The 21,608-nt window shown below is 45.9% G+C and overlaps 1 protein-coding gene across 18 annotated transcripts in view; it reads right to left on the bottom strand.

Annotated features, from left to right (window-relative positions):
- Positions 1–21,608, bottom strand: part of LOC144124450 (uncharacterized) — a 425,125-nt gene that overhangs the window by 180,979 nt on the left and 222,538 nt on the right. For all 18 annotated transcript variants that reach the window (XR_013313175.1, XR_013313176.1, XM_077657111.1 and 15 more), the window contains 4 exons: positions 20,448–20,582; positions 20,150–20,301; positions 7,234–7,355; positions 2,004–2,171 (listed from right to left, as the gene is read on the bottom strand). Coding sequence is in view for 16 of the 18 variants with exons in the window: in XM_077657111.1 (XP_077513237.1) it covers positions 2,004–2,171; positions 7,234–7,355; positions 20,150–20,301; positions 20,448–20,582 (577 nt within the window). In the remaining 2 variants the exon portion in view is untranslated. The remainder of the gene's footprint in view (positions 1–2,003; positions 2,172–7,233; positions 7,356–20,149; positions 20,302–20,447; positions 20,583–21,608) is intronic.

The raw sequence follows: 21,608 nt of genomic DNA, 5'->3' as shown, positions 1-21,608 counted from the left end.
CAGGAACTTGCAAGTAAGTGCTGCCCACGCCAGCTGTACACCCCAACTATAATTAAATATCACGCAGCTCAGGGTAGTTGGCCACACAAGGTTAACCCTAGCCACCAGGAAAGAAGGAAAACAAAGAGAGGAGGAGACAGCAGAGTTGTGTGAAAGGAACAGGAAAGTGAAAGACAGAGGGGAGGACAGGAAAAAATTGGCGGTGGTTTAGCTTTGGTTAAACCAGGAGTGACGCGATAGCTACAGCTGGCCGAGTGGAACTTGGTCACGTGACCAACCGCGTGACCAACCACGTGATCAGCCATGGTGCCGCGTCGCCAGCAGCTGCTCCGCACCACGTGACCAACCATGTGACAGCGTGGCGGCGCAGCCACAGGATGGCGACACCGCCACCGCCATGGCACCACCACGCTGAAGGCTCGAAATGCTATCGAAATGTAGCTGTTGCTACAAAACCGACTGCTGATTTCCCCCCGTCGGGTCAGGCCAAAGGGGTAATCTACAGGAAGCTGGGGCCAAAGTGGTGTGTTGCCTTTGCCGAGGGGCCTTAAAGGTCCTAACGCTCGGCATCGGCTCAGTCACCAGGCCCGCTTTTCCCCTGACACGGCGATGCCACACACGGCTAAACGTGGGTGCTAGGGTAAACGGTGACGCACTGCTCATCATCATCATCCTCTAGTGGGGACGTCCCTGCGTATGCTCGAGAAGCTGAGGTGTTGCAACTCACCATCATCTGCATGTTGCAGACGACCCTGCAGGGCATTATTAACCATTTCTGGTTACAATATACCTGACTGCATTCATGAATTTAAACATTTGGCCGAACGTCGAAAAATCGACACATGAAATTTTTACGATATCAATTACCCAGGTTTTCACAAAATAAATTTTACTTTCATGGGAACGTTTTTTTAGAAGTTTGGGAAGGCCATTTGGTAATTTGATATCCGGACACTTTTTTCCACTTTGAAGCCCTAATTAACGAGGTTTTAGTCTATTTGATTATTATATTCGATTCTCAAGATAGTAATATCAGTGTAAATGACATGTTTCACGAGAGTGGATATAGCAATTGTTTAAGATATTGAACAATGGTTAAAAGGATTGGAGGAGTCACCAGTTTTGAATACAGGTCCACTTTAGTAATGCATCAATCAATGAGGATAGATCCAAATGTTTATGATCTAGAAAAGGAGTAATGGCAATACTTGAAAATGCTCCCTAAAATGTTTTAACTGATCTGTTATCAATGCAAAGGCAATCACAACTTGAAGACAGTTTAACATTATTCAGGAGTGACTCCATTCCTGCCTCATTATTACCCATTCAGGAGATAGAAACCAAGAAATGGATCTTGCCTGGGAACTGATGTGACCTCTTCAAGAGTAAATACAGAAAAGAATGCTGAAACAAACAGCTGTACACATTCGAAAACAGGAATTGGGACCGCAACATTTTTGGGCATAAAAAAAAAAAAAGAATGGCTAAATGGAATGGAAAAAAGGTTGGCCGATCTAATGAAGTCGTGGAGTGAGTGATGATGAGGTCCCTGCATCCAAGCAACATATGATGAAGGATTGGTCAACGAGAGACCCACTGCCACCAGGTGCCAGATTCTCGCACCATATAAACTTACTTTTTCATAAGTTGTATTGCAATCCACTGCATGAGTGTTAACCACACCGGCTACCGCATCTGTAGCCACAGGACCATGAGAAAGACATCTACCATCCCGCTGCCTGCACATCTGTCATTTTTTGCTTGCACTGCAATAGACTGGAGGAATGGGTTGTGGGTTGCCCAACGCCATCGTGCTTTATTTCGACCCATCCTCCTCCAGATCGCCAACAAAGAATTATCTGCAGGGAAACCAACCCCTGGTGGAGATTTCAAAAGCATCAACATCACCAGCCTGACTACACCCATTGCAGGGCAAAGGCCTTTCCAGTTAACCATGTCCTTGTTGAAATACTAACAGACTAAAGGTACACAGCACTGAATACCTCGAAATCTGTCAGCAGCATCTCGCAGTGCGGTGTCCTTCTCGCTGACCGCCTGTGTGATGTTCTTGCGCAGTTCCTCCACAACAGACTGCAGATGCTCGCGCTCCTTGTCGCTTGATCGACGGATGTCCGTGAGTTGCCGCTGAGCTGCTGCCACCTCAGCCTCCACTGTGCAAACAACAACAACAGGACACTGGAAAACATGGGATCGCGAGACATGGCACACCACAGAAGCACCGAGCAGTCCAACTCAACACTCATGTCATGTCACCCTATTCACCAGTGCCCTCGTGTCTACTAGCTGTTAACAAATTTTTCTTTTTTTTTTTTCAGCCTAAAACAAACCTGCCGGAAGAAGCCACAGCTATAGGAAAAGCACAAGCATTTACAAAATGAGCAACATGTCGACTAGGCAGTGCTAAAGTTGCTTGTCTCATTTTACACCCAGTCATTTTTTTAAATACACACAGTTCCACCTTCCCCAGCATATGCCAAACTTTCCTGTTTATAAATAAATTGTCTTTGATCTCTCTCAAGCTTCCGTAAAATCCCACAAGTCCGAAGAAGAAGATGACAGGGGAAAGAAGAACCAATCTTCACTCAGGTACTTGTGCTGGGCGCATTGGGGCTGGCATGCTTCGCATATCAAGCATCGGCATCGTTCTGGGGCACCACCCTTCGAGGGACAGTCACTTCACCGGTTTGTGACAAAATCAGGGTCACAGATACCCAAGTAGCACCATAGATCTTTAAACTAACCAGGCTAGTACAGACTGCCACTTGGAATTATCCAGTCAATTTTGCATCACCAATTAAAGAAAAGCATAAATTCTTCTAATTATCTCGGATTTCGAATTAAGAGAGTTCAAATTATCGAGGTTTTACTGTATAACAAAATACGCTGATGATGTGTAAAAGCAAAATTTGTTTGCAATATCTCCATGCATTTTAGGTTGTGTTTTCTGGAAATGTGCTTCTCCCGGCGTGATGAGTGCAGAAAGCCTTTAACAACCGGAGCCAGTCAACCAGCAACCATATGAATGATATCCGATGACCAAGAAGGAACATGGAAAAAAAAAAGTGAAAAACAGGCTCGAACCAAAGTCTGCGTTAAAAAGATCAAATGCGAACAGGAATCCGCACAAACAACGGCACATCGTCAGAAAGAATAGTACCCAATGCCGAAGGGAGTGCACGACAAAATGAAGAACCTACAAAAATCCTTCTAGCAAAGTGAACTCCTCTTTTCTAAGCATAATGGATAGGTTGCTGACGCATCTGCTCACTTCTTTCCTGATATAATAGGCTTCCACCACCCCTCTCTCGAATCTGTCCTTTCCACTCCTCAAGAAGATAGTTTTGTCCAACTCAGGGTGGCAATTCCTGCAAGCTTTGCAGTGATCCACTAGGAAGCTTCGTTAATTATTTCGCAGATTTCGGCAGTGCTCGTTGGCACGCTCACTAAAACATTAACCTTTTTGGACAATGTAGATGAGCCCGCAGCTTAAGGGAATCTGGTAAACAACATGAGTCCTGCACTGCGTGAAGCTGTTTTGATGTTTCACAGTACAAGCCGGTTGTTTTTCTCAGTTATTCATGGCGCAAAGCCTAGAAAGTTTGCATGGGGCTGAGAATGCGACCTGAACGTTATGTCCGCCTGCTGCTTTCTTAAGGTTGTGCGAAACCTTGTGGATGTACAGTATTACTGCCACACGGTTGCGTGAAACCGGATCTCTACTTTGAGGAACTTGCTTGAAATTCTGCAGAATGGCTTCACACACTGAAGAAACCATGCAAGAGGGGTATCCTGCTTCTTTTAACCGCTGAACTTGAGCGCTGAAACTTGACGAGACCATATGGGGGCACGATTTGTTCAAAGCCACTTGCAAGGACTTCGAAACAATTGCCCGCTTCACGATCTTCAAGTGAGCACTGTCAAAAGGGAGCAAACCTTTCTTTGAATGTGGATTATACATCCAACACAAGCCATCTTTAAGAAACCGTATCGTAAGATCCAAGAACTGGAGTTCACCATTTGTCGGGACTTCTTTGGTGAAACTGAAACCTTGGCTGTGGTCTGAGAACACGGACATAGTCCTTGAGACTGCGGCGTCTGTCTCATGCTTAGAAATATCCTTCAGAATAACCAAGAAATCATCAACATATCTGTGTACAGAAACTATGCGCGGTTCAACAACGTGGCATCTGATGTTGACTTCCACAAAGGAGAGAAAAATATCACAAAGAACGGGCGCTACAGAGGAGCCAATGCAAATGCCCTTGTTCTGAATAAAGAACTTTCCTTCATACACAACAGCGGTCAAGTTCAAGTAAAATTCCAACAACGAAATCAGGGTTCGTAGCAGTTTTAGTTGAAAAAATTCAAGGGTTTTCAAGGACTTTCAAGGCCCTGTCATAGCAATTTCAAGGACCTAAAACAATGTTGTGTTTAGCAGCTCGGACCAAAAAAGAAATTCTTCAACAACAAAATCATTCATTTTATTGAAAAAGAAAAAAGGAAAGAGGCATATACCACCTTAAAACACATATCAGTAAACACACACACATTTCCTTGAAGGACACACTCGTTAAGCATATCAAGAAAGCGCCTGAAGTTTTTCTGCAATCGCGCGATCAATTGCTTGAAGGTCCTGCATCTTTTCTTTCGCAGTTTTTATAAGACTGTTTGATTTCACAATATATGTGATGTCATTTGCTGCTTCAGCTTTTTCGGAGTAACTGTCTGCAGCTGCCGTCAAGTCGACAATAGTTTTTTCTAGTTACTTTTTCTTGTGTCTGTTGGCTTCAATTTCATTTTCAATAAGGCTTCTCTTTGACTGCCTCAACTGCTGAGCTCCTTGCTGCTTCTGCTCCTCCAGGTACGCTTGGTACCGGTTCCAAGCGGCTGAAGTAGATGTCCGCAGCTCCTTTGTTATTGCAACTTTAAGGATGCCTCCCGCCTTATCTATGGCATCGCACACAATTTTTTGCAACACGTAAGACATTTCCTTCATGTTTTCAATGGAGATGTGGCAATTAATGCTAAATCCTCTTTCTACAGTAGCTTGACCATGACTTAAAATAAGCAGAACTTTGACCACACCCCAGAGGTTTGAGCATGAAGAACGGAACTTCAAAAGATTGCATGCATTGGAATGCTTCTCGAATGATCCAAGGGTGTGCTTTTCTTCCTGGAGCAACTCTGTGTACTCGATGAGAACTGCATCTCGCTGGTGCTCGCTCAACCGGTTTGCTTCAATGAGGGCACCCAATCCTTTCCTGAAGCCTGTAAGGCACTCATCCGGCCTTGGAACACATCCGCACAGGATCTAAAGAAGAGAGCGCCCTAAGAAGAGGGTATCTTAGAGGGCTTTTATCGAATATCTTTGTTGCAGTAATCAGAAACTGTTTGCACTCCATCTTAAATGCAAACACATCCTTTGCACTTATCTTGACAGCTTTCACAACTTGTTCTACTGCATGACCAATGTTTACTTTTTCAAGGGGAGCATGGTTCTTTGGATCATCGATGTCAATCTTCAAGAGCCTCAAGATTCCAGCAGACGCTGCTACCACAGAGCACTTTACAAACCTTGCCATTAGTTTTCTCACAACACTTTCAAGGTCCTTTGCTTTTAAAAAGAACACCAGAGGTTTGTCACCTTGGTATTCAGTCAAAAATGGCTTGAATATCATTGCAATTCCCAGAGCAAATTGAAGCTTTGCTGGCGTCAGCGGATCAGCGCAGGCATCACACACACGTTTGAATGCAATACACTTAGGCAAACTTACTTGTTTCAATCTGGTACATTGCACATACTTGTTCAGCGGTTTCAGCGGTCCAGCCAGGACCGCTGAAACTTGCACCTTCCTGGCATAGCGGAAAAACTTGGGAAGTTTTCTTCACAGCCCGTGAACCACGCTAACCACGAGGAAATGGTCAAGAAACAAGTAGACTGGAAAGACTTGGATTAGGACTTGATGAATGTGGCCAGACGCTCTGTCAATTCCGCTAAGCCTAGCCGAGCGTAAAATTCAAGGACTTCCCAGCACCTAAAAAAATTCAAGGGTTTCCAAGGCCTTGAATAAAGCGTTTTAAAAATCAAGGGTTTTTAAGGGTTTCAAGGACCGCTACAAACGCTGGAAATGAAACTGTCAACGCTCACTCCTGCTGAATTTTGAAAATAGACTTCCCTGGTGGACTGGATGGTTTCCCTGACAGCCCTTAAAAGTCCTTGGTGGGGAACGGCCTAAAACAGTTCTTCAATATCAATAGAAAACCCTGTGTAGTTCTTGGGGGGCTGAAGGCTAGAGCGCGCAACGCGAAGAAAGCATGGAGGATTAAAAAGAAAGCTCACTGTGGTGTGAAAGCAAAGAACTTTTCAGAAATACGCTACGCAGCTACTGGCCCTGCAGGATCTTGGTGCACTGGCAAGTCCCTGAGTGAGCCATCGCAACCGGCGCGCTTGGCAGAACTGCAGGAACTGCCACGGCAGCAACATGGCTCACTGCCAATAATGACGGTGGCACCGCATCATGCCGACGCACACACCACTGCTTAGAAAAACGGGTCAAGAGCAACGCTCTAAAAGGAGGAGTGTGGTGCCAGAGATATCGCACTGCTTTTGTAAGCCACTCTTCCCTTCACCCTCGTCGCCCGACATGGCCCAATGGCAGTTGTGGTTCTACCTGGTTACTACTCTCTCCTGAAGTGCGATAGGCCCAAAACGCATAGTTGGTCACGTGGGGGGCCACCTGCCGATAAGGAGGGCTGCAGTGCAAGGCAGGGCACAGGCGTGGAGTTCAAAGAGGGCACCCTTTCCCTCATCCAGCTTCGTGTGACTGGGCACAGCTGCCAGGAGTTGGTGCCACTGGCGCAGCCTGTGCACCGTCACACTTGGGTGCGGATCAATGGAGCTCACTCAGAGTTTAAAATATCCAATGTGCAGTTTGTTGTAGACACTATATTTCACATGAATACTGATCATCAGTATTCATGTGAAGTATACTGTTTCATCACTGAGTGATGAAACAGTGTCGTACATTCAATATAAACTATCATTCGTTTCACCCGGGTCTGTTGACTGCCCACATGGCACCACCACCACAATTGGTACTGATATGGGTGGTCCTGCTGGTGCAGAAACAGACTAGGTGCTCAGAATTCTGGAGGTGAGCAGCATAAACGTTCCCCCCCCCCATTCATGCATGCAACTGGGAGAAGGCATACGCTTGGCACTCTTGAGGACTGCCTGCTCAAGCTGCTGCTGCAGCCATGCAGAATGCTCGTCTGTGTGTCTCTGCCGCTCCTGCCAGCTTCGCTCCTGTTCGGCCAACCTCCGGGCAGCTTCCCTGCAACACACATGATTGTTATTACCACCATGAGATTCAGCAAATGGTGTTTGTACCAGTGAATGCATTATAGTTGGACACAGATATGCTGAACTCTAAGGGTGTCGTGAAGCCATTCTATATATCATTACACAACAAATGGGAACCTTATTTTTGAGTTGTAGCACATCAAGAAAGAAGAGACGGTGAACAAGATAAACACACACAAGCTTATCTGTACCCTAGAAGCAAGAATACACTGCACCCACATGCCTATCATAAGATGCCTGATCCTGTCACCACTGCACTATAAATAAAATGAAGATGCAGCTGGTTCCCACACTGCCTACAGCAGCAAACGAGCAAAGCATGCCAGGGGAAAGCCACCACTACGGTATAGCAAGGTTGGCTACACTGCAAGACAGTGACGCAGCGTGAAAAGTGAGTACCAGAGACCAAAGGCTACCCTCAAGCACACCCCATGTTCACCTGATGACGTTGTGATCCTAAAGTCCACGGAAAAAAAAGAAGACAGTGACTGCACCAGCACAGCTGCTCAAGACTTGTCCAAAGAGCAGGCCACACCCTTTGTCCAAACATGCGGGCTTTCCGACAAATCGTGAGTCTTTCATATCTGCTGTTACGCCCTTGTCGACGATACCATCTACATAGAATGTACTTGCCCGGCTTTCATCGATGCCTGGTTTCGCCAAGAGCCAGCGCTGCCAGTTGCTGACCGCCTTACGTGCTGGCAACCACAGTCACCTGAAGGCTGAAAACTACTTAAGCTCCCGCCCCTGCTAGCCACTTCGGGATCTGGTGCCGCCATGGACGCCAGGAGCTTACACGCAGTATTTCTACAGGTTGGTGTTTCCTATCGTAATGTACATGGCAAAGCATTAAAAAAACTGGCGTCAGATCCCACTCTACGTCTGTATACATTTGCTCTTGACATAATAACTTTTCTTTGGTTTTGTTGTGAAAGTTCTGTTGACGTTATCAAAATGCATTTACTTTGCTGTGGTGATATCAAAGAAAATCCTGGGCCTCTTTCAGCTGAGCAAGAACAGAAAATGGCTGAGGCTGTCATGCAGATACCGTCGTTGGTGCAAACACAGGCTGACATTCTTAATGAAATTCGTTCGCTTCGGTCTGACCAGCAGGCACTCGAGTAAAAAGTAACTGACGTGCACTGACATCACACACTACACAAGCCGCGGCCGGTATCGAACTGCACCTTTCGGTTCAGCTGCCGAGCCTCAGTGGCTGCACAGACACAGACTAGGGCTAGCTGAAAAGCTTTAGTACTGAAGTTGCTCTTCAAGGTCCTCTCTTGAATGCAGTGCCCAACACGAGCAGTGCAATTTTGACAGCCATGATTACCGACGCTCACGGGATATTGTTACTCTCTAGGTTTATAGAGTTTCCAAATCTTGATATCTATATTTATTTGCTCGCCTTTGTTCAGTGATTGCTGACACTGACATGGATGTTTTTACTCTCCAGGTTCACTGAATTTCGAGTTGTTCAGGCGCCTGGTAACATGGTGTTACGGCAGCATGCAATGTCTTGTCTCTACTGACAGCAATGGCTTTCCGACTTCGTGTAACCAAAATACTACCCGTAATTTTTCTCCCCATTTCTTCCCATCTGTACTCACTTCATTTATTCCACCATATATGAAAGTTTCCTTCGAAACAATTCAACCATCAAAGGACTAAAAGGCAATTTTGGTTCAAAAGCATTTCAGGCAGCCCTAACGGTAACAATCTCAGGCAAGATGGGACAAGTGGTGTTAGTATTTCGTTACCATACATGGTGTTAATGTTTCATGTTTAAAGGGCAGGTGAAGAGGTTTTAGAATTTGACGAGTTTAAAGGGGTGGAATGTGGGAAATTTGCAGGCAAAGCATGCGAAGTATTTTTGTGCTAGGATTTTAAATGGTGATGTAATCGCAGAATAAAGCCACATCGGCGTTCAGGCTTCTCTGCAGTGCGCAGCGATGGGCAGAGGACACAATGATGACCTCACGTAGGGCGGCACTGCATTTCCAGCCAAGAAAATGTTGTTTTCAAGGAAGTAAACCGACGCCGCAGAAGGTGAAGCCTACGAGGCATTGTTTGGTGGTGTTGGAAAACACACGCCAGCTCGTGGGCGATAGCAGCAAATGTCTAAAGTTTCGGCAACAACGACGTCATCACAAGGTTCTGCAACGCACTGAGGAGAAACCTGACTATCATTGCAGTTTTAATCGGTGATTACGTCACTATCTGAAAATGCTAGCGTAAAACTATTTGGCATGATTTACCTACAACTTTCATGGATTCGATATCTTAAAGAACCTCAAGTTCGCAAAAAACCATTTGACCGTCCCTATAAAAGAAAATACAAAATTTTCCTGAACCCAGGGATTCGAACTGTTGTCTTCCAGATTCAAAACCAAAGCTCTAAACTACTGCGCTACAGAACTGGTGGGAATAATTGTCCTTAATTGTGCTCTTCTAGTTTTTGATGAAATTTCTCTTATCTCCCACCAAGTGGCACCGCTTAACCAGAAGTTGTGAGTGAGAAATCATGCCTACCTGCCAAGGGTAAGACAGCAGAGCTTGGGTATCGAGTGCCACTTTCTACACAAAGTGCACCATGCACCCACGCACAGGCCATCCCTTTTCCCACTGTCCTTCGTCCTAGGACACCAGAGAGCTAACCATGGCCCCTGCTATTTGCTCAAAATGAATCACTGGGCTAGTTGGTACATCATGCTTACACTCACACAGTGTGACAACCAACGCGGACAACAGGGAGGCACCACAAAACACTGCGTATACATATAGGTATATACAGTTCAGCGCTATCTGTGCAAGGAAAAAATGATGCATCACGTTATCTCTAGCAGTAGCACATCAACACTGCATTTATAGATAGATGGAAAAATTCTAAAAGCACAGTGTGAGACACACAGATGCAGTGAAAAACAAGCGAAAACTGCCTTGTCCTTCTGTTAAGTTCCAATGACTAAGAAAAAACGCTCTTTTTTCATTGATGGTGTGCTGACACAGTTCTCTTCTTTGCTCACTGTTTCCCAAGCCTCAACCATAGGTTTATGGGGGTTTAAATCCCTAAGTGACTCGGGCTATGGGGACGCCGTAGAGAAGGGCTGCAGAAATTTCGACCACCTGGGGTTCTTTAACATGCACTGACATCGCACAGTACATGAGCCTCTAGCATTTCGCCTTCCAAAATGCGAATGCCGTAGCAGGGATCGTTGAGCAACACAGCGTGATTTGAAACAGGGGCAAAAGAAAACAGACAAGGGCAAGCGCTGACTTACAACTGAAATTTATTGCTTGGCTAAACGAACAAAAAAAAAAACATATGAACACTTGTCTCAATAGCCGAATCGACTCTTGTATGTTTAAAGTCACTCAGAAGGAACATTAATGATGGATCGTCTGCAGCCGTTCAGAAAAAAGGAAAGCTAACAGTTGTTCCATATATCCAAAGCCTCTCACATAGACTGAAGAAGATAAATAATCAAGTAGATGTTAAAGTAGTCTACTCAGCCCCTGATAAACTGGGAAAGAATTACAGAAAAGTGAACAGATCGAAAATAATTGCACAAAAATATTTCATGAAACAAAAAAATTAATTTGTGCATCACGAAGGCTGTGTACTTTATCCCTCTATTGTGCAATAAACAATATGTAGGGAAAACCGGAATATGCCTCAATAAGCACCTTAAAGAGCATCACAATAATGTACACGAAATGTTGAAAGGCCACCTAGAGATACACTGCAGGGACTGCAACAGCAAAACACGCAGGTCATACTTCGCAGAAACGAAAATGAAGAGCAGACACAACAATCAGCCAACTCGCAAAATTCTCAAAATGAACTGAGGTTTTTAGCAACAACTCAACGATGCCGCTGTTGTCGCCATCAACAGCTGTAGTACGAATCGTCTCTGGTGATTGTTGACAAGTTTCCTTTTGTTGGTTGAGCTCGTCATATATTTCCGCAATCCAAGCAATAAACTTCAGTTGTAGGTCAGCACTCGTCCTCGTCTGTCCTCTTTCGTCCCCATTTCAAATCGCGCTCTATTGCTCAGTGGATTACCAACTTGCCCAAGCTTCAGTTCTAGGCCGGGATCGAACACACGTCCTTTGGGTCAAAAGCCAAGCGCCATAACTACAGAGCCACCATGGCAGCCTCAATCCTCAGCTATAGGCCAGGATAATAGCGAGCAAAGAAGACGACCGTGTCAACACACCATCAATGAAAAAGAGCACTTTTTCTCAGGAACTGGAACTTAACAGAAGGATAAGGCGGTTTTTGCTTGTTTTCCACTGCATCTGTATGTCTCGCACTGTGCTTTTAGATTTTTTCCTTATATCTATAAATGCAGTGCTCATGTGCTGCTGCCAGAGATAATGCCACGCATCATTTTTCTTTTGCATAGATGGAGCTGAACTGCATATACAACCTTTGTCCGTAAAGTTCCGAGACTGAGTCCATTAAGAAAATGCGTTTAACATTGAAATCATTTGTCCAGCACCCCTTAGAAATAGTCTCCCTTGCAGTCTATACACAGCTTCCAATGCTTCTTGAGGTTTTGAAACAGTTGGAAAACGCTTCTTTTGGCAGGGCTGTCAGCTTCTTTGTCGTGGAGTCTTGAATAGCCTCCACGCTCCCCATCCAGCGACCTGTTAGGGCTCTCTTCACACGAGTAAACAGGAAAAAATCGCATGGGGAAAGGTCAGGCGAGTATGGCGGATGGGGAAGTACAGTAACGCTGTGCTTCGCGAGAAATTTTATCACACTGAGAGCAGTGTGCGGACTTACGTTATCGTGGGGAAGGCTCCATTGTCCAGATGCCCATAAGTCAGGGCGACGGCATCGCAGTGCATCACGCATGTGTTGGAGCACGCGGATATAAAACTTTCACCGCCTGCCCTTGTGGGATGAACTCGTGGTGTATGACACCTCTGGCATCGAAAAAACTATCAGCATTGTCTTTGTTTTGGTCTTCTGTCGCCGCACCTTTCTCGATGCCGGAGAGCTTGTGGACCGCCATTCGGCGCTCTGCCTCTTTGTTTGACGATGGTATTGAGAACACCATGTTTCGTCTTCAGCGATGATGCTGTCGACGAATGCAGCATCCTTTTCTGCCTCGGAGAGCGAATGAGCGCTCACTGATGCCCACGTGTCCTTCTGGTCCTGTGTGAGGGAGTGCAGCACAAGTCTGGCATTCAGCTTTCGTTTCCCCAAGTTCTCACGCAAAATTTGGTAGCATGTTGTCTTACTAATGTCGAGAGCATCTGACAACATGCGGACTGTAATGGTGCGGTCTTGCTGTACGATTTCCCTGATCCAAGCCACGTTGTTTTCATTCCTCGAGGTTGAAAGGTGCCCCTGTCTTGTGTCGTCTTCCACCAACGTTCTCCCCGAAACAAACCTCTTGTGCCGCTCGAAACTCGTGCCCGCGATGATGTCTCATTGCCGTAAGCGCCACGAAGGAGCTCATACGACTGTGTGGCTGTCTTGCCGAGCTTCACACAGAATCATCATCATCATTTATTTTCCCTTAAAGGCCCCAATGGGGCATTACATAAGGGGGGGGGGGGGGGGACAAATGGTAATAACGGGTCACAAAGATAGAACACAAATATAAATGGCAAGCACAAATAAACACAGTAAATGCATTGAAATTACCAAGACAATAAATAGGTAAATAAAAGGCATTCTACAGGAATTGAGGAGAGAAATAAGCAGTCAAAAAGTGTTTAAATTTTACTGAGTTGGTTTCATTGACTATATCCTCAGGGAGTACATTCCACTCGGATATAACAGTTGGCAAAAATGAATTATTGAAGGCGTTAGTGGTACCATGAATACGCTGAACACTGTTGCAATTAAACAAACGTCGGGAGGATCTCAAGGGGGGCAGAATAAGGCTCGCACGTAATTGCGGGAAATTTATAATAAAGTTTGTGAAAAAGGCAAAGTCTTGCTATCTTACGCCGTGATGACAGGGGGGTTAGACCAACGGAAGATTTGATATTAGTAACGCTCAGCCGAGAATCATATTTGGATGTTATGAAACGAGCAGCTCGGTTTTGGACTGCTTCTAATGCCTGGATTAGGTATTCTTCATGGGGGTTCCAAATAGTCGATGCATATTCAAGTTTGGTACGGATAAATGTTTCATATGCGATTAGTCTAACCATGGGCGGAGAAAATGTGAGAGATCGTCTAATGAAGCCTAGTGATTTGGAAACGCGTGCAGCAAATGACTTGATGTGCTTTGACCAGTTCAGATTACTTGTTATTTCGATGCCAAGATACCTGTAAGATTCAACTTGTGAAAGCACGGTCGAGTTTAGCGAATATGAGTAGAGCAAGTTAGATCGTTTCCGGGACACGTGCATAAACTTACACTTAGCCACATTCAACTTCATGAGCCAGGTAGAGCACCAGTTTTGGATTAAGTTTAAGTCATCCTGCAGCAGAGACTGATCACTAATTAGAACAAATACGACGGTAGAGAACACAATCATCTGCGAACAGACGAATGGATGACGAAATTCCAGCGGGAAGGTCATTGATAAAGATTAAAAACAGAAGCGGGCCAAGAACTGATCCCTGAGGGACTCCAGAGGTAACATTTGTAGCGGCAGAAGGATGACTATCAATGACGGTGTATTGCGAACAATTAGTTAAAAAGCAGTGAATCCATGATAATAATAGTGGGTCCAGAGACAGGCAGGAAAGTTTGGTCATGAGGCGCTGGTGGGGAACGCGGTCAAAAGCCTTAGAAAAATCGAGGTAAATTATGTCTGTTTGAAGGGATGAGTCTAGGTTTGAGTGGAGGTCAGTCGTGAATAATAATGGAAACAGCCGTGAATTCGAAAAGCTGAGTTTCACATGAATAACCAGAACGAAATCCGTGTTGATTAGAGAAGAAAAAAGAATTATTATCTAGGTGCGTTGCAATGTGAGAGTAAATTATATGTTCGATGAGCTTGCATGCAATGCACGTTAGCGAGATAGGCCAATAATTGGACGGATCGGAGCGGTTTCCTGCCTTAAAGGTGGGTACAACTCTGCTTAACTTCCATTCGGACGGGATTTGGCCACTGGAAATAGACTGCGTGAAAATTATTTGTAGGATACGGCTGGATACTAGTTTGGTACCTGTAAAAATTTTGGCAGATATGTTGTCGGCCCCAGGGGCACTTGATACCTTTAAGTTATCTATTAATTTACTTATTCCATCAACAGAGATATCAATTGAGGAAAATTTAAGCTGGGCACTAAAGGAATATTTGTAACCGGTTCCTGAGTGAAAACAGACGAGAAGTACTCGTTCATTACGTCTGAACGGAGCTCCTTTAGAACGTGAGAACCGTCGGGATCTAATAAAGTGCTATTATGCAATCCGCTATGGTTGGGAGTTAACAAAGACCAGAACTTTTTTGGGTTATTTCGGAGGATGTCAAGTAGGTCCTTGTTGTGAAAATTATGTTTGGTGCTCCTGAGCAGCCTCGTATAATTATGCAGACAGCTTAAGTACTTTTCCCATTTAAGAGCCGAGTTCGAGCTCTTAGCTGCCCTGAATAACCGTTTTTTCTTGTTACATAATTTTCTTAAGGAATTTGTAAACCATGGTTTGCCGGCATCACCACGAATGCAGACAAGGGGTACATATGAGTCAATTAGAGAGATAATTGTTTCTTTATACGAACGCCAGTTATCATCAACAGACCTATTAGGAGCGGACTCTGAAAAGATTGGAAGAAATTCAGCCAGTTCATCATTGATTTTGGAAAAATCGACTTTGCTGTAATCACGAATGTATTTTACTGAATGCTGTCGGGGAGGGATTGAAATCTATAGGTTGAACAGCACTATGTTATGATCGCTAAGACCATTGTAGGATGACAATGACTGGATTAAATCTGGATTTGAGACAAGAGCAAGATCTAGGGTGTTACTACCACGAGATGGAAAACTGACTGTTTGAGAGAGGTTAAACGAGAGAATAAGATCCAAAAAATCTCTGCAATGGCGTGAGTCTGCACTTAGGTTCTCCCAATCAATGTATGGAAAGTTAAAATCACCGCAAACTATAAGGTTCCCGGAGGGAAACTGGTTTTTCATGTGAAAAAGAATGGTACCTAAGTCTTCAATAAAGGAGTGATCAGAATCAGGAGCTCGGTAGCAGGCAATGATAATATTAGTGCAATGACCAAGTGAAACGTTCACACAAAGGATTTCGCTATTGCTAGTGATTTCAAAAGCAGAAGAAACTAAGGTACGCTTAACGAGGACCATCACGCCACCTCCCCTGCGCCCAGGTCTATCACGCCGGAAAAAATCGAAAGATTGCTTATCTTGCAATAGCTCTTGATTCTGTATATCAAGGGCGAGTCATGTTTCGGTAAAGATCGCGATATCGGTGCTGTTGTCATCCAAAATAGCTTCAACGGCGTCTTTCTTTGAGAAGTAGCTTCGGATATTGGTTAGTAAAACTGATACTGATTTGTCTCTTGGGGCAGGGGTGGCACGCTCAGAAGTTTGCAAAGGTTGGTGAATCAACAGCTTCTGCGACTGCAGTGAGTGCTATGAACTTTGTTCGGTTACGGAGTCAGTTCCACCGTTGGGCGCCAGATGTGGGGTTGAATTGGGGAGATAAGTACTTTCTCCCCACTCAATCGCGGCTGACACGGTTCAAAGCCGCCCGGACCCCACCCCGTGATCGCGTACGCTACCGAGCGCTCGCCGACCACGGCGGGCCTTGCTCTGGGGGAACAAAGGAACGACACATTGGCTGACACAAACAGGCATTTATTGCTACAGAAACAATAACGCCAGCTAGCAACAAGGTACGCTAATGAATCGAGGGCGTCCGACTCACCAGCAAGGTTCCGAGCGAATGTTCGCCCGCGCTAGGGCAAGGGATATAAACTCCGCAGGCCGGACGGGACGAGTACGGGAGCCTGTCTCCCCGTCGCTTCTTCGCCCCGTCGGCGAAGAGCGGAGCCCCGAGCGACGCGTCCGCTCAGGCTCATTCTCCCGGCCGAAGAGAGCCCATCTACCGCGGGAGGGCTTCAGCAGTCTCCCGCGCAGCGACGCTGGCGCCCTCTCTTGCCAGTTAATGTAACTGGCAAGGGAACACGTTCATCCTCGGGGTGAGACTGCTGCTGCACGGTGCCTCGCGGGAAAGCAAACTCAGGGGGCTGCAGGGCAGGTCCCCACATCACAAACTGTTTTTTGTTCATAATTAGCTTATCAAAGCGGATTTTGAATGAGTTAGAACTCTAAATTTTATTCTAGAACTCTAAATTTTTTCTAGAATTTTATGTTTACACGCTGTTCGAGGTGAATTTCCATCTCTCCACATTCACTCACAGTAGAATATGCAGACGACTAGTGACAACATATTTTTCTACATGTAGTGCCATCTAGCGGCTGCTGCCAATTAACATAAATAGCTCAGGTTAGCCCGAAAGATGGTGCTACACATACGCACTGTAAGACATACAATTGGGGTTTGCTGCCCCAGCAGCCAGTGCCGCCGAAGGAGAGAAAGCTGAAGAAGACGAAGCTGACGCAGTTCAGTTTGCAAAGAAGACGAAGCTGACGCTCTCAAACTCCTGGCTTGGAGCTACGCTGTGTCGACAAAGATTTTGCCTGTCCACATTTCTTGTGCGTCTGATTTGCGTCTTTACAGCACCAACATTTGTTTTGGGGAATCATTTCTATAGAAATAAATAAATCAGTCTCGGAAATTTACGGACAAAGGGTGTACACTGTATAAACACGTGTAAGCGCTGCACTTTTTTTTCCAGATTCGAGGGCCAATTTTCGGAATGCGGCCCAGTACATGCGATTTTCAAAAAAATATTTCTTGAGCAAAACACAGCAGTCACAGAACGAGCGGCATTTATTCTATGTTCAATCATCACTCTAGGATCTTCCGACTCCGAGCTGGTGCTGTGCTCTGGTGCATGCTCATCCCACAAGAAGTCTTGCAGCACGTTTGTTGTCAATGCTTAGCAGTTGTTCTGCACTTCCATCACATAGCAGAGCAGCTCTTCTTCCAGTTCGGGAAATTGCACGGCTTTCATCAGAAAGTGCACTTTTTGCGCCGTGTGCTGCTCAGTGCATCCTTTTGACTGCATCATTGTCGGACGCACTTCTAGGCCATGTCGAATTTCCTGCCCACCGCATGCTTGACTTGTTCGAGAGCAAACTCCCAGCCGTGTAGGTATTAAGGTGCTTGTCCATCATGCTACAATTTCAACGCTCAGCAGCAGCACGCGAAGAGCACAACCATGGTGAACTATGGGAATAATGAGTAACAGCACAAAAAGGACGGGACAAGAGAGAAGAACCATACGAGACAAGCGCAGACTAACAACTGGCTTATTGCACCAACGCCTCCTTCCTTCGACAACAAAGCACATGCGCACCAACTATCGAAGAACTGTTCTACTCCCTTCCCCATGATGACCTGTTCCGCGCAGTCCGGAACTGTATCGAACGATCCGGTGCTGTCTTTGCAGAATGCGTGTGGTATTTCTGTGGAAGGTTTTTTGGAATTGCTTAAGGTATATCTTTCTTCAACGATTGTGAGTTTTCAGGATAAATTTTACGTGGAGAAACGCGGCATTTATATTGGGTCGTGTGTAGCTCCTGTTTTATCTGAGATCCTTTTAGCCGAAATTGACCGCTCGCAATCACGGGTACTTTCTGATGACCGTATCGTTCGGATGTTCCAATACGTCGACGACTTTTTAATTCTTTTAAATACTGACCACGATGATACCTTGACGCAGGTGGCAATGGAGGTTTTAGCATCTTTTAAGTCTGCTTTTGCAAGTTTTAATTTTACCATTGAACTTCCTGATAACACTTGTTTGCAATTCTTAGACTCAAAATTATTTTTTAACAATCCTGACCACCTATGCTGGGTGTATATGCCTAGGTTGAAAAAGGCACTCGTTCCCTTCAACTCGTGCCATTCAAAGTTGGTCAAGAGGGGTATTGCATCAACTTGCCTCAGGGCTTCGTTAATCAAGTCCTGCCCTCATAAGGTTAAGGTTAGCTTTGATGTACAGTACTCACGGATTGAAATAGGACATTCGAAGCGCAAGCCTTGCAGTGCCACGCAGGCATGTGGTAAACCACAGGCCGGCTCGTTGGCGACTGGAAGGAACAATTCTGCTTTGTAGATGTTCTCCCCCTCGCACCATACCACAATGCACCACCTTGGTTCCATGAGCATCTACGGGCGGCGCTCCATGAAGCGACGGCCACGCGCTCCGAATGTCCTATTTCAATCCGTGAGTACTGTACAGCTGGATCGCCTTCGGTCCGCCGGTTTTCCGCTGGCCCTCCTTCGGGGTGTTGCCGAGTCCCTGTTGAAGTCCTTCCGGCCAAACTCAAAGCCTCGTGGGGCAGATGAACAGGAGAGGCGGAAGTATGAAGTTATGCCCTATGTTCACAGGGTCTCGCATGGCCTGAAGAGGGTCGCCGGTAAATTCGGCATAGAGGTCCTTTTCTCGGCACCTTGCAAGCTGTCGCGTTTGTGCAATTTGGTCATACCAGATAGGCAAACAAAGATTGAGTGTAGCACCAACCACAGGAACAAGTTTGTGCAATGCAGATCGAATGTAATCTATCAGATTCCCCTGATCTGTGGCAAGGTGTACGTAGGGCAAACTGGCCACTGCATCAACATTAGGTTATTAGAGCATGCCAATTCCTTAGCTGATTCTTGAAGGCAGCATCTGCCTAAGCATTGTAAGACCTGCAAGCATGACGACAAAAAAATGCACTCCACTTTTCAGCAGGACTAAGGTTATCGGATGCGCGAGGGATAAGAGAGAACGTGAGGTTACCGAAGCCTTGGAAATCGCGAGATTAGGGCCTGACAAATGTGTCAGCGAGGGTTCCATACACCTGTACCGCAAGGAGTTCGAGTTTCTTGGATTGAAGAGATGATTATGTCTTTTGTCTTTGTGGTTGGTGCGCATGTGCTTTGTTGTCGAAGAAAGGAGGCATTGGTGCAATAAACCAGTTGTTAGTCTGCGCTTGTCTCGTGTGGTTCTTTTCCCTTGTCCCGCCTTTTTTGCGCAGTTATTCATTGTTCCCATAATGTCGTACCAACTAGCCCCTCATCGCACTCTTCTAGATTACATGGCGAACTAACATCCCAAGCGCACTGTTGCTCAGAGCCGGAGCTGATCGCGGAGGTTATGGTGTTATGGTGCGTGCATTTCGAAGGCTATTCCTGCATGGGTTGTGGAAAGTTCGGATGCGGCCCTTACGCAGATCTTTTTTTTTTAATATTTCCTTCTGGAAAACAGGATGCGGCCAGTACATGGGACCGGCCCTTACACCCGTTTATACAGTATGTATACGCAGTGTTTTGTGGTGTCTCCCTGTGCGAGTGTAAACCCAGTTGCTACTTGTATGGCATCTGTAGGCAAGTGGCTGAAATGTGCACATCTGGCAGGACATTCCTGCTCAATATTGATACGAGGTGGCAAGCCAAGGAACAGAACGACATGGTGACAGATGAAATATAATTTAACGGCTGCCGGCCTAGCGAGAGCACTCCGCCTTGTGCCACTGCCCTCTTCTTCTTCGTATCAATACCAAGGGAGAGCTTTTCGATACCTGCTCTCAGCATTGTTGTCATCAGAGCTGATTTCCTCTCACATGGTGTTTTGTTGTGCATTGTCCTGCACAGCATGAAGTAAGTCCCACTCGCAACAAGTGCAGTTGTTGGTAGGTGGGAACCTTACCGGAGGTGGTCTGCCTGTGGCTGCAGAAGAGAGCCCTCGCTGACCTGTGCCCGCAGGGATAAGTGCTGCCGCCGCAGGCTCAGCAGCTGGCTGCGGCATGCACACAGGCCCCGGCCCAGCAGCTTGCGCTCCTCCTCACGGGCTGCCTGGGCCTGGATAGCAAGGGTGCAGAGCATCACTCAGCATGTGCAACTCCACAAGCCAGGTTTTGTTTTCATCTAGGGGCCCAAAGAGCAATTTATCAGTCAGCTGTCACTAGCCATTTAATTTCGCCCAAGAGCCAAGAGAGATGCTGCACCTGGCGGTCCAGTGCCTCAAGCTGCTTGGCCCTCTGGTGCACAGCATCCGCCTCTGCGTGCAGACGCTCTCGAAGCTCTGTGCACGCCTGTGCCTGCTGCCGCAGTTGCTCTGACAGCTGCTGCCGCAACTCGCTCTGCAACACACAACGCACCACCGTCTCAACCACGTCTTTTCTGCGATGGACCGCATAAACTCAGCCAAGCACTCGGGACATGCTAGTCAAGGTGGACATCAAAGCAGTTACACGGAAAATATAGCACAGAAACATCAGAGGACCAGGACAAGAAGCTTTCATAGCAGATCAAGAGCACACATCTAACCAACACCGTGTTTACAAACATAGGCAGCACTTATACAAGCCAAAGCCAACTGGGAGGCGTAAAGTAGGGCTAGCCCCATAAGAATACTTGTAACCAAGAGTTTTCAAAGCAGGTTTCTGACTTCACACTGCACCAATCATGTCGTCCCTACGTGAAGAATAACTAAGTACATCCTAGAACAGATTCTGAAATTATGAAACGTCAATTCGAAGGTGACGTATCTTTAAAACAACACAAACCGCAAGCATGGTAGTGATAGAAACATAAGTAAGCAAAACTTTCCCAAATATTTTTCTCACTTGAAAAAGTACCTATGGAGGCGGCTGTTTCTTAACAGTTGGCGAGCACTGTGAAGAAAAGTGTGACAAATTACGCGATATTACTTCAAGGCTGTCTTTGTAAAATGGCATGCTAATCAATGAGTGTTGTGAAGCTGAACCTACCCCCAAAAGGTGCTCTAATCATCGGGTGCTTATTGAAATCACGCAAGCTTTTCACGAAGTCTCACACGTTGCTGTGTGTGCCACATTTGCACACTGATACAATCATTCAAACAATGGGCAGCCAGTTCGCCACCTCTAGCAATATTACAGACCTTTGTGTTGCGCTTTTGCAAACACACGTTCAAACATTTGCCGGTTCGGCCTGTGTGCTAGTACCTTCCTCATGAGAGTGGAATATTGTAGACAACGCCCCGCCTGCAGGGGTTGTAGGCACTCTGTTTAATGCAGTCTGAAAGAAATGGACTTGGGCAGGCCATGTGATATGAAGGCAAGATAACCGTTGGTCCTTAAGGGTAATGTAGCGGATTCCAAGGGAAGGCAAGCGTAGCAGGGGGC

Source organism: Amblyomma americanum, chromosome 3 (genome assembly GCF_052857255.1).
Source record: "Amblyomma americanum isolate KBUSLIRL-KWMA chromosome 3, ASM5285725v1, whole genome shotgun sequence".
NCBI classification, from domain to species: Eukaryota; Metazoa; Arthropoda; class Arachnida; order Ixodida; family Ixodidae; genus Amblyomma; species Amblyomma americanum.
Note: the sequence above shows the minus strand (reverse complement) of the source record. Positions and strands in the feature narration are given on the sequence as shown.